General features: G+C 45.7%; 1 protein-coding gene across 1 annotated transcript in view; it reads left to right on the top strand.

The window, feature by feature from the left end:
* The window catches only part of Nrg4 (neuregulin 4), a 53,584-nt gene extending 43,798 nt beyond the window's left edge, over positions 1 to 9,786 (top strand). Inside the window, exons 5-6 of the mRNA XM_051156486.1 lie at positions 2,044 to 2,123; positions 9,701 to 9,786. Of these exons, the coding sequence (XP_051012443.1) occupies positions 2,044 to 2,123; positions 9,701 to 9,717 (97 nt within the window). The 3' untranslated portion in view covers positions 9,718 to 9,786. The remainder of the gene's footprint in view (positions 1 to 2,043; positions 2,124 to 9,700) is intronic.
* The last annotated feature ends 3,998 nt before the right edge of the window (positions 9,787 to 13,784 follow it).

Here is a 13,784-nt window from a genome sequence, read left to right as displayed (position 1 = left end):
GGATGGAGGGAAGGGAGAGACAAAGACAGGAGAGAGAGAGAGAGAGAGAGAGAGAGAGAGAGAGAGAGAGAGAGAGAAACAACACTAGAGGAGAGATGAAAAAAATGGGAAAAGCATCCCAGACCTAAAAGAAAAAGAACTGTAAAATATTAAGGAAAAGTAAAGAAATGTGAAAAATCGAGTGGCTATGTTTAATTCACGCTTCTCTGGAGTTGAGGGGAAAAGGGGGGACTTGGGACAGAGGCAGTGTTTGAAGAGGGTAATAGCTGAGACATTCAGAGTGTATAAATTGCCAGGCAGTGGTGGCGCACGCCTTTAATCCCAGCACTTGGGAGGCAAAGGCAGGCAGATCTCCATGAGTTTAAGGCCAGCCTGGTCTACAGAGAGTTCCAGGATACCCAGGGCTACACAGAGAAACCTGTCTTGAAAAACCAAAAAACAAACAAACAAACAAATCCAAAACCGGAATATATAAGTCACCTACAGATTCAGCAGGTTAAAGAAAAACACATGTGCAGCCTCATAAAATCACAGAACACCCATTCTAAAGTGAAAATCGCTAAAGTAGAAAAGACAGCAAGTCTTCAAGGACCAAGTAGTTTAGGTGCCTGCTGAGCACTCAGGAGGGCGGGAGCAGAGATGAGGCATCAGTGACGGTTGCTGTGTGCTCAAAGGAGGCGACCAGATGCATGTGCCTGAAGCTCCAGTGTTTGGGATGGGGGTGGAGACAGGCGAGTACCAGCTCCCTGACCAGCTAGCCTACCTGAAATGGTGAGCTTTGGGTTCAGTGAAACACCCTGCCTGTTTGAAGGGACTCAGGTAGAAAGTGATAGAGGAAAACACCCGACACTGACAACTCCCTCAGGCCGGCAAGTGTGCACAACACACACACACACACACACACACACACACACACACACGCACACACACACACGATGGCAGAAAGAAAGGAAAAGGAGGAAATGTTTAATAAATGAAAGAAATAGTTCTTTAACATAACTGATGGTGGTTGAAAGAGCTTTGACCCGAGGGCCTTTCTGTAACTCAGGAAACAATGCTACTTGAGAGAGGTCCGAAATGTCCTCTTATCCCCAATGCTACGACCCCTCCTAGATTGGCATTTTAGGATTAGAGGCCAGTACGCTTTTAGAAAATGCCATTTTGCTATGGCTAGATGATGTGAATTCATTTTTCACTAGTGTAAGGTAATACATTGGGATTGATGTATTTGAAATAAAAAACTTTTTACACTGAATTTTTCATTTTAATATTTAGAATTGTTTTTTAAATTCACATGGTCACGGGGCTGGAGAGATGGCTCAGTGGTCAAGAGCATGGACTGATCTTCCAGAGGTCCTGAGTTCAATTCCCAGCAACCACATGGTGGCTCACAACCATCTATAATGAGATCCGATGCCCTCTTTAACACTGTATGCATAATAATAAATAAACCCTTTTTAAAAATTCACATGGTCCAGCACTCAGGAGGCAGAGGCAGGTGGATCACTGTGAGTTCGAGGCCAGGCTGGTCTGCAAAGTGAGTCCAGGACAGCCAAGGCTACACAGAGAAACCCTTGTCTCGGGTGGGGGACGGGGGGGAAGGTGGGGCAGGCAGAATTCACATGGTCACAAATTATAACCTGTATAAGGTTCTAACCAGATGACCCGGGGCTGGTGAAGCTTGGGTCCAAAGTGATTTTTTTATTGCCATGAATTAGAGTTTTGTTCACCAAAGCCACCCTATATATTACACAGTGGTGAGGAGTAATTTCTTTACAGAAACACCACCTAAGACACAGCATTGGTGCCATGCTGTAGGCTCAGCCCAGCAGCATCCAGACTGTCATGGCCACCTCTGCGGGCAGGTTGGCTAATGGAGGTCAAGGTGGGGTGGAGATACATCATTAGGGCAGCCCTATGGTTTTAGGTCGCTCTAGAGAGAAATAGCCTTCAAATGTTCAAGCTTAATTTTCCTTCTGATTCTTCCGCCATGTTTTCCAGCCTCATGTTTTCCATTTGTTTTTCTCTCCTCTTTGATGCCAGGAAGGGCCACCTGCAGAGGGCCAGTTCAGTCCAGTGTGAGATCAGCCTGGCAGAGACAAGCAACACCGGTCCCCACCACAGTGAGTAAATTCCCACCGGGGTGCTTATAGGAACAAGTGATATCTTTGTTATGTGTATGGATTTATGTTCACAGGCATTCAAAAGGGTGACCCTAAGAATTTTTCCATGGATTTTGTGCTAATTATTATTTTTCACATGAGAATATGTTTGTTTGTTTGTTTGTTTATGTTTTTCTTTTTCTTTTTTTTTTTTTTTTTTTGAGACACAGTTTCTCTGTGTAGCCTTGACCATCCTGGACTCACTTTGTAGACCAGGCTAGCCTCGAACTCACAACGATCCGCCTGCCTCTGCCTCCCGAGTGCTGGGATTAAAGGTGTGCGCCACCATGCCCGGCTGTTTATGTTTTTCAAGACAGGGTTTCTTTGTGTACCCTGGCTGTACTGGAATGCACCGCGTAGTCCAGTCCGGCCTTAGAGATTAGCCTGCCTCTGCCTCCCAAGTACTGGATTAAAGGCATGACCCACCACCACCTGGCAGATTAATGTCTTATTAGCAGTGTGACAGAAGTAATACTTTCCCCAAAATTAATATGTGAAATTATATGACTTTCAATACTTGAAGTGATGCCCTCAGCTGTAACATCCGATGTGGGCTGTGCTGGGGGCCCAGAGTGGGGAAGTTACCCTAGGAGTGAGAGAATCTTTGAGAAAACTGTAGACAAGCCATTGTTTTGTTTTGTTTTGTTGGTTTTTTCAGACAGGGTTTCTCTGTGTAGTCTTGCCTGTCCTGGACTCGCTTTATAGACCAGGCTGGCCTCGAACTCACAGAGATCTGCCTGCCTTTGCCTCCCGAGTGCTGGGATTAAAGGCATGCTCCACCATGCCTGGTGACAAGTCAATGTTTTGAGCAGTCTTTGTTGGTATTTCTAGCCAAGTAGGACAGCAAGCACTGATTTCCTTCCTCTTACTTGAAAAAAAAGTTGACAAACTATGAGGCGCAACAGCTGACCTCTAGTCTCAGAACACACATGCGCTGTGACCCAATGGTTGACAGCTACTATTAGAACGCGCAGGCACGCACAAATTTAAAAAAAAAAAAAAAATTTTTTTTTAATGCTGGGCTTGGTGACACAGTCCTACAATCAATCCTACTGTGGGGAACATAGGGACAGGAGCATCTCTGGGTTTTGCTGGCCACATAGTCTTGATAAATCAGATCGAGGCTCAGTGGGAGATCCTATTCCAACAAATACTACCACTCAAGGAGGAAGAAAAGGACAGAAATTAGCAATATCAACAAAAGTTAGGTAGCATTCCTATTAATACTGCAGGTAGGGAAATAGGAGAAGATCTGGCATAATTTAGATCAAATACACAAATTCTTTGAAGAACAAAACTATGAAAGAAAGAAGTAACTAGGCCCAGCAGTAGTGGCACAGGCCTTTAATCCTAGCACTTGGGAGGCAGAGGCAGCCAGATCACTGTGAGTTCGAGGCCAGCCTGGTCTACAAAGCGGGTCCAGACAGTCAAGGCTACACAGAGAAACCCTGTCACCCCCACCCCCCCCCAAAAAAAAAGATGTCAGTTCTCTTTTTATTTTAGTTTGCCCTGAGATTAGTACCATCCCAATAAACCACAGCAGGTGTTTTTGTGGTAATCGACAGGGTGACTGTAACATACCATGGGGAACACAGTGATGGAACAGCACACGGAAGGCCCTAAACTCCCTGACTTCCAGCTTATTGTAAAACTACCATAGTCCAGGCGGCCTGGCGCTGGCATGACGAGGACTGCAGGGCTCTAGACATGGGCTCCCAAGCAGCAGTCTAACAGGATGCTGTGACAGTCGCATGTCCACATACAAGCAGAAATAAATTCATTTTTCCCATGTATAAGAATAACTCATGATGACTTTGAATGAGAAAACTAAGATACAAATGTATTAGGAGAAAGTCTTCATGCCCTCAGGTTAGGCAGAGATGGAATGTGAAAGCACAATTGGTAAAAGGCATGATATACGGGATTGTGGGCAGTTGACAAATTCCCACGCTTCAAATGATTCCACTGTGAAGATGAAATGCAAGGCACAAAACAGGAGAAAATACTTCCAAATCATATATCTGACAGATGGCATAACATATACGAGAACTCAGGAGCCAGGCGTGGTGGCGCACGCCTTTAATCCCAGCACTCGGGAGGCAGAGGCAGGCGGATCACTGTGAGTTCGAGGCCAGCCTGGTCTACAAAGTGAGTCCAGGATGGCCAAGGCTACACAGAGAAACCCTGTCTCGAAAAACAAAAACAAACAAACAAACAAACAAACAAAAATACGAGAATTCACTCAACTCAAACGTCTCAACTTGGTAATAGAAAAAAAAAACTGCAACTAATGTGTGGCCATTTTACCAAAGAAAATACACAAATGGCCAATAAGCACATAAAAAATACATGCTTAGGGGCTAGAGAGATGGCTCAGTGGTTAAGAACCCTGTCTATCCTTCCAAAGGACCCTGGTTCAATTCCTAGCATCCACATGGCAGCTCACCAACTGTCTGTAACACCCGTTCCAAGGGATCTGACACCTTCACACTAATGCACACAAAATAACATTAAAGAAAGTATTTTTTAAAAAAAGAAAAAAAAATATGTGCTTACTGGCATTGTAATTCATTAAGAGATTTTAAAACCCCAATAAGATACCAATTAACACACTAGTCCTGCTGTGACTTTTAAAATCCTTTGGGATATGGGAGCACACCGTTCTCAGCTGCCGTGACTATAAAATGGTGCGGACAGTTTACTAAGGCGCCCAGCAAACCCCTCCTTAGCTACCACCCAAGCAAACAGAAACCTGTGTTTGTACAACAAACCTGGATATTCACAACAGCATCCCTCCCTGCAACCAGGAAGTGGACATCGCCCAGAAGTTCACTTCTGTGCCCGTAAATGGTCAGCCATCGCTGTGCAAGCACAACACATCTACGTGCGCTGTCCCATGATCAGACCCAGCTGTGCTGTGTGGTGGGGGTTGCACAGTACCCCGCGTGCACCTGCCTTCGTATTGACACAGGAGAGGGGGTTCCTAGGGCCCAGGGTTGGAGTAAGCAATGACCACAGACAGCCCTGAAAATATTTCCAGGGAGATGGATCTGCTCTTTTTTGTTTGTTTTGTTTTGTTTCGTTTGTTTTTTGAGACAGGGTTTCTCTGTGTAGCCTTGGCTGTCCTGGACTCACTCTGTAGACCAGGCTGGTCTCAAACTCACAGCCGTCCGCCTGCCTCTGCCTCCCAAATGCTGGGATTAAAGGTGTGCGCCACCACTGCCCGGCATGATGGATCTGCTTTTAACACTGGGTGATGGTTGTGGCTTATGGTTGTAATTTTTTTTTTTTTTTTTTAAGCCAGTGAATAGTATATAAAGGTGAATGTTGCAAGTTGTTAGTTTTCAACTAACACTGCCAGGGCTGGGTACGTATGTACTGAAAAAGGAAGCTGAGCCACTGGCACCATACACAAAATGAACTCAAAGCGGATGCGAAATTACATATAAGACCTACGAGACTCATACAAATCTTGGAAAAGTACTCACAAAGCTGGAGGTGGAAATGTATATAAATAACAACTAGATATAGTCAACTAAAAATTTCTTTAGACAAATTGGACTTCATCAAAATTAAAAATTGGTGTCCCTAAAGGCCTTGCCTACGAAAGGCAGCCCACAAAACGGGAGGAAGGGCCTTTTAAACCATACAGCTCTAGGATTTAATACAGAGACTTTATTTCATGTGCATATATATGTGCCTGAAAACAGGAGACTGTCTTGAGGGATGTGTGACTTCCCCCAGGAAAATGTAAACAAACATCTATTTAAACCCAAACAAAAGCAAACAGACCTAAGAAAGATTCTACCAATTTCAGCTTGACACGGCAAATGCGTCCTTTAGGGTTTCATAACAGGGATGTAGGTGACCCGCGGGCCTGCTCACTGAGCTCCTGCTGTGTGGCTCTCAGTTGGCAGTGGAGTTGGTACAAACCTGGGCTAAGGATGCCACCTAGTGTTAAGTTGGGAGACATGACTGCAGGCTCAGGTAACAAGAGCCCACAAAGGGTAGTGCCCATGAAGATGCTGCCTTTTCTCTTACAGAGGTTTGCTGGTCTCAGTAACACCAGCCAACTCTAGAGAAGACAGCCCATTTTGCTGCAGGCTGGCCCACAGAACATTTAAGTGGCATCTTACTGCAAGATGGAGCTACTGTGCCATGAGCCAGGGCACTAATCCCACTGTAGGAGGGAGCAAAGAAGTCTAAGGGGCAGGGGGCAATAAAGCAAACATAGTAGGGGGACAAACATGAGCAACGTGCAATGATAAGCATGTATGAAAATGCCATAATGAAGACTATTATTTTGATAGCAACTTAAAATTAATAACAAGAAATAATCCTGAATAAATTACTTGTAACAAATTTTTTTTTTTAAAAAGCCCAATTTGAAAAATGGCAGAGGATTTCCACAGAAATGTCTCCAAGAGCATGTGAAATGTCCAACATCACTGGCCACTGGGGACGTGAAAAGGAGAGTGTGGATCCCTCACACGTTAGGAGTGACCACGTGTTGGCAAGGATGTACACAAATTAGAACCCTTGTGTTATTGCTAGTAAGAATATAACATGTTCTAACCACCTAGATAGACAGCATGACAGGTCTTGAACAAAACCACAGAATCACCATTTTATCCCTGGGAATTTACACGCATGAGCAAATGTCTGTACACCCACAGTCATAGAAGTTACATCCGTAATAGTCAAAAGATGGAAAACAACTCAGGTGCCCGCTGATGTGTGACTGGATAAAATAAGTGGCTGCATATAAATGGAGCATTAGTTAGCCTGATACTGTATTATGAATAAACTCTAAAGACATTAGGCTGCGTGAAAAAGCCAGACTCAAAAGTAAATACGGTGGCCAGGCGTGGTGGCGCACGCCTTTAATCCCAGCACTCGGGAGGCAGAGGCAGGTGGATCTCTGTGAGTTCGAGGCCAGCCTGGTCTACAAAGTGAGTCTAGGACAGCCAAGGCTACACAGAGAAACCTTGTCTTGAAAAACAAACAAACAAACAAACAAACAAACAAAAAAGTAAGTACTGTGTACGCCACTAGAATGAGATCCTAGAGCAGTCAAATGCATGGAGACAAAAAGTGTAACTGCATCACACACAGGGGCTGTGGAGCCACATCACACACAGGGGCCGTGGAGCTGCGGAGTTGTTGTTTAATGTGTAGTGTTTTATTTGGAATAATAAAAAGTTTCTAGAGATGATGGCGATTCCTACTGCTGTGTGACTGTGCTTCATGTTTCTGACCTGGACAATGGCTAAAATGGCAAATCCTGTTACACATTTCACAGTGAAGTCAACCAGAATAAATTAATGACATTATCATAGGATGCATTGAGCTTTCACGCGCTCAAAATGATCACAGTCTCAAGATGCTAAGGGAACGTGTCCCTAACTGCGGAGTTTAGCGGCAACTCTAATTAATGGCTTGAGTTGGCCTTTGCTTACTCTGAAGCAGTACTGTCTGGAGTGACAATCGTGGTAAAGTGCTCACCGGTGAACCAACCAGTCAGGGCCCTCAAAGAGAAATGCAGGGTTTTATTATCGTGTCGGTATCTGGAAAGGTTAACGTACATAGGCCCCAATCCAAACCGGGTGTGTGTGGAAAGAGCGTTCTGCCACGATCCCTGACGTAAGATGGGTGGATTAGTAAAACTCGGTGACTGTTTGCTTTTTATAAACCATGTGCAGATAAAACATGTTTCTCCCTTTCCTATTTGCAAAGACACATTTGTAGAAAGGAAAGAAGAGGTTTTAGAGAGATGGATCTGTGGCTAAAACGACAGACTGTTCAACTACCAGCACCCATGTTGGGCAGCTCACAGCCACCGTAACTCCAGCTCCAGGAGGGTCCTATGCTTCTGACCTCATGTATGCATAATCCCTCCCATGCATCATACACACAATTTAAACAATATTAAAAAGAATAGGAAGCTATCTTACAGACTTCCATTCATAAAATATGACCTGTAGTGGGGACAGTTTTAAATTCTAACTGCTTTCTTTCTTTATATACTAGTTGGGTTGGGCTTGGTTTCTGAGATTAAGCTGTACTCCATAGCTCTGGATGCCCTGGAACCCAGTGTATAGCTGAGCTTGCCTCAAACTTGAAACAATCATATTGTCTCCACCTCCCAAGTGCTAGTATTAGAGGTATGAGCCACCATGCTGGGATGAGATGAGTATTTTTAAAAAATATTTATTGATTGATTATGGATACAATGCTCTGTCTGCATGTATACTTGCAGGCTGGAAGAGGGCATCTGATCACATTAAAGATGGTTGTGAACCATCATGTAGTTGCTGGGAGTTGAACTCAGGACCTCTGGAAGAGCAGACAGTGCTCTTAACCTCTGAGCCATCTCTCCAGCCCTGAGATGAGTATTTTTTTTAACAGAGGAAAAAAGATCATGAGAGCATCCATAACAACCAAAATCCAGGATAGGGTGAGTATCAGCTTATGAACTTAGCATATGTGACCAGGCATTTTTCCAAGGCCAAAAAAGTCGCTATTATCTAAGGCCATAACACAGAGAGGAGAGGAGATCTGCGTGGTAGGGTGAAAGCTGGAATATGAAATGAGCCTGTTACAGACTCTCTCAGCTCTCACCTGTGTTGTGAAAACTCAAGGTCAGAGAACCATGATCAACCATAGATGAGTGATGCCACCCCAGTGGCGATGTCATTGGTCCCGATTCAGCACCTCAGGAGACAGGTATATTTACACTGTCCGTGTGCTTCTGGAATACAGACTTGTAAACAACCCTCCTTACTTACTTGTCCCATTAGAGACCCACAGCCTCAAGTCCCAGCACATGGCAATTTGTAAGAGTCTGGAGTAAGTGGTGCTGCATCTAAACACTAATACAGCAAGAATTGAAACCCAGATGTGTCTGGCTTCCACACTCATGCCCCCCCCCCCTCTCTCTCTCACACACACACACACACACACACACACAAGGGTGTACAGAGGTCAAAGGTCACAGGATACTATTATGGAGTTAGGTCTGTTCCCACCAGTAATGGGTTGTGGGAACTGAACTAGTTACCAGCCTTGCATAGCTGGGCTGTGTTGCTGGCCTCCAAGCCCGTTTCCCTCTTGTGCACACGACCTTCCACAGGTCCTTGGGGGTCGCTGGCCAGAGCAGCTTTGCTCCCAGGATTCTCCCATGCCTGTGTTTGATATTTCTTCCATGTTTGGCATCTCCTGCTGTCTTTGCGCTCAGTGACTCGCCCTGGCACTCTTCCCTTTGCCCAGCCCTTTGTCATTGTGAATAATTCAGAAAGATCATTAAGCTTATTAGAACTTTAGGCAGCAGCAGAAGGGCAGGAAGGCAGAGGCACTTGCGAGACTAGAATAGGGTTGCAGACACACTGTGCACAGGTGCTGTAGGGCACCTGTCCTGGGTGTCTGACTTAAGTTCACCTCAGGTCTTCTGCCCCAAGTAGAAGCTGTGGGTTTATATGTGCAGGTAAGAGGGTAGGTAGGTGTGTGTGTGCACAGGCCTCATGTCTTACTTTCCACAGGTCACAGAGAGCACTGAAGACACAGCCAGTAAGGGGCGCTATTGAGTCATCTTACACAGGCAGAGAGTGGACCGTGAACCACGCAACCAGAGAAGGTAATGTTTCAATTTTCCTTTCCTTAGACTTGGTAAATGGTCCTGTAAGATCTGGCGAGCTAGGTCCTACTTCCCAGAGCCCAGTGAGACATGAGAGTCCAGTCCGGTGCAAACAGCAAGGGATGCTTTATTGATCCATCACGATGGGGTCTACCAAGCTCTATTGAGCTGGAGACCCCGAATAAGCAAGGCTTGGGTCTTTTAGACTCTTACAGAAGCAGACCTTAGTACAAACATGATTGGTTAGTTGACCTTTAACATGATTGGTTACTAGTTATTTATCTTTGAAGGGGCAAGAGCTCAGCTTGGGACATCACGAGTGCTGTCAGGTGCTAGGGACAGGGGGCCAAGAGCTCAGCTTGGGACATCACGAGTGCTGTCAGGTGCTCAGGACAGGTACGAGGGTGTGGTTTTAGAACAGCCCTGAGGCCATCTCGGAAGGTACCGAGTGGCCAGGCCAGGGTTGAAAAACAACTTTTCTATCTTTTCAGTCCTATCCAAGGCCGACTGTTTAGGGGAGGGGAAGCAACACACTGTGCAATACTCTTTTTAGCAGTGACAGTACAATCAGACCATGGAGAAATCCTGAGCAATGTCTGGAGTAAGAAAAAAAAAGATGAAAATTAATTTAGTGCAAGGAAGATTTAGAGCATTACAAAACACCTCACTCCCACCGTCGGCTACTAAAGAAAGAAAAAGAAAGAAAGAAAGAAAGAAAAAGAACAGGACTGCTCCTAGGTATGTGGAGAACAAAGGTTACTGTAGATAAAAGGGAGAGCATAGCCAGAGGCACAGACATCTGGAAGATTCCAGAGTGAACATGACCAGACTGAGCTAAGCCTTGAGGAGGGGAGGAAAAGAGAGGGGAGAGCCAGACCAAGACGCCAGGAGGATAAAGGACGACCAAAAGCTTAATAAATAAACAAATAAATAAATAGATAAAAAAGCTGGATAGCCAAAACGGCTGGATTAGAGGGGGAAGGGCAGCCCAACCCCTGGGCTGGAGAAGTTCCTGGTATGGGGTGGGGTATGCCAGCCACACCCTGTAACAGGTAGGGAGAACCCGGCAGCTAGGTCCACTTTCATATGTTAAATAGGCATCTCAGCCATTTGTTTGAGACCTAGCAGCTACCCGGAAATGCAAGCTAGAGTCTGAGAGGAGGGACCAGCAGTTGAGAAAATGCCTCCAGAAGACAAGGTTGCAGGTGAATACAAATGGAAGAGCTACACAGGCATTTCACGTGGCGACTGAGAAAAGCAGAGCTTGATGGTCCTCTCAGCGTGACCAGCAGAGTTGTCTCCACAGGTCTTACTGTCTTAGGGTTACCGTTGCTGTGCTCAAACACCATGACCGAAAGCAACCTGGGGAGGAAAGGGTTTATTTGGCGTCCATGTCCTGGATCATAGTCCCTTGTGGGAAGAACATCAAAGGAATTCAAACCAGCTGGGAACCTGGAGGCAGGAGCTGACACAAAGGTCATGGAGGAGGGCTGCATATGGCACATTCTCAGGGCTCTCTTGTTCACCATACTTTTTTATTTTTTTGAGACAGGGTTTCTCTGTGTAGCCTTGGCTGTCCTGGACTCACTTTGTAGACCAGGCTGGCCTCGAACTCACATCAATCCGCCTGCCTCTGCCTCCTGAGTGCTGAGATTAAAGGCGTGCGTTCCCACTCCCGGCTTCATCATACTTTCTTATAGAACTCAGGACCGCCAGCCCAGACCCAGGATCACTAGCTGGGGCCGGGGGAGCTGCGGGGGGGGGGGGGGGGGGGCTGCAGGCCTGCTGATAGGCAAATCGTATGGAAGGATTTTATCGATCTATGTTCTCTGCTCTCAGATGACTCTAGCTGTGTCAAGGTGACATAAAAATAACCAGAAGAGTTATTAAGTTCCAGACCTGTTTTCATCACCTGACCTGTAATTTTTTGTTTGTTTGTTTGTTTTTGTTTTTCGAGACAGGGTTTCTCTGTGTAGCCTTGGCTGTCCTATACTCACTTTATAGACTAGGGTCTGTAATTTTTTAGTGCATATTTTACAGAACAAATTCCCTCCTCTTGGAGGACATTAATTGGTTAGGTCAGGGTGATTCTCCGGTTTCTTTTTCTCCTGTCGAGGTTATGCTGAAGCATAGTAGACAAGAGGCCGCAGCAATTTCTAGGACCTTCTTGTGGAGGCCTGGGGCTAGTGATGCGTCAGTCACAGCCAAGATGCAACACCCCCCTGACCCCTGCTTGCCCGGTTGATGTGCTCACAGGCTTTTCCGGCCAGCCTCATGCAGCACAGGCGCTGTCAAATTATGTTTGTCACCGTATGATTCATCCACCCACTGACCCATCATTATTTAACAAATCAAGAGTGTCAGGGATTGAGGTCAGTATACAAAGTGACCCTCGGGGTGTCCTGTGAAGACTGCTATAGAAGATTCTGACTGAGAGGCAGCCCCCCAACTTAGACAGTTGGACTCAATGGTGGTCCCACTGGCAGCTTGGCTGTGTTGGTGGGAAACTGGCTCTTATCCACTGGAAACTGAACTTTTATTGTTTTCCAAACTCATAATATGCGGTAAGACATCCTAACGTGTGCTTGCCATCGGCAGCAAGCTGTGCAGTGATTTCCAGGCATCTCTTGATCAGGCCAGTCATGAGCTCCGTGGGCCATGTGGCTAAGCCACACGGTCTTGGTTAGACGAAGTGTGTATTAATTGCATTTGACTTGTGCATAGTCTCAGCTTCTACCAGGTTTGCTAGGCTGTGGCTCCACAGTCAGCGGAGGCTTGCTCAAGAAATCTGAGCAGAAAAATAATTAAAACAAAACAAAAGAAATCTGAACAGTCTAGTCTCCTCCTGCCTCCCCTTGCCCCCAGCTCCTTTAGGAAAAGCTTTGCACCCGCGGCAGGGTTTTATTAACGCATTTGTATTCGCCAAAGCATTTTTTCAGGTATCCGCTATTACAGAGCACCAAGTCTCCTCCCCCTAAGCAGCCCTCCTGTTCCGCGGTCTACTCTCCATCTCCAGTGGACCTCTGACGCCTACTGACGTCTTCGCATTGTGCTTTCTGGACTCTCACACCGTAGTCCTAAACTTAAGTAGTCTCAGGCCTCGGCCACCCAAGACTCTTTTCCTTCTGTAGCCTGCCGCTGCATTTTACCTTTTTAACAGTTGGGGTGTTCTTTTGTGATGGTTACATTTGTTTTTTTCGTTGGTTGGTTGTTTTTTTGTTTTGTTTTGTTTTGTTTGGTTTTTTTTTAGAATTTCACATAGTTCGTGTATGTGCACATGTGTATGTATATACATACTTATAAATACAAATTGCTATGTCATTTTTGTGTTGCTTAGATGTAGTAAGGTGTGACCTCTTGGGTTTGGCTAGCTACCAGAGGGCTCTTCACCAGATAAGACTGGTTCTCCCTGTCTCAGCAACCGTTAGTTGCCTAGGAGTGTGAAGCTTTTGAAAGAATTCTCCCATCTACACTCTCATGTCAACTGGCAGTGTCATGTTTAAGTCCGTGTTTAGACAACCATATTGGTGAGATTTCCTGTGTGCAGCACCCCTGTCACACACAGAAGACACGTCCCACTTGGGACCTCTGGCTCCTTCCTTTCTATGGGTCGTTGTTGACATCTCATTTGGGGCTGGTCAATGGTTCTTCGGGAGGCAGAGGCAGGTGGATTGCTGTGAGTTCAAGGCTGGCCTAGTTTACAAAGCGAGTCCAGGACAGCCAAGGCTAGGCTACACAGAGAGACCCTGTCTTGAAAAACCAAAAAAAAAAAAAAAAAAAAGCTGCTTTGATGAGGGGTGTCTTAGGGTTTTATTTGCTGTGAAGAGACACCATGACCATGGCAACTCTTATAGAGGAAAGCATTTTAATTGGGGCTGGCTTTCAGTTCAGAGGTTTAGTTCATTATCGTCAGGGGCTGGAAGCATGGCAGCGTGCAGGCAGACATGGTGATAGAGAGGTTCTTGATCTGCAGGCAGCAGGCAGACACT

This window comes from Acomys russatus, chromosome 14 (assembly GCF_903995435.1).
Source record: "Acomys russatus chromosome 14, mAcoRus1.1, whole genome shotgun sequence".
Taxonomy (NCBI): domain Eukaryota; kingdom Metazoa; phylum Chordata; class Mammalia; order Rodentia; family Muridae; genus Acomys; species Acomys russatus.
The sequence above is the reverse complement of the archived record's forward strand: the minus strand, read 5'-3'. Positions and strand labels throughout refer to the sequence as shown.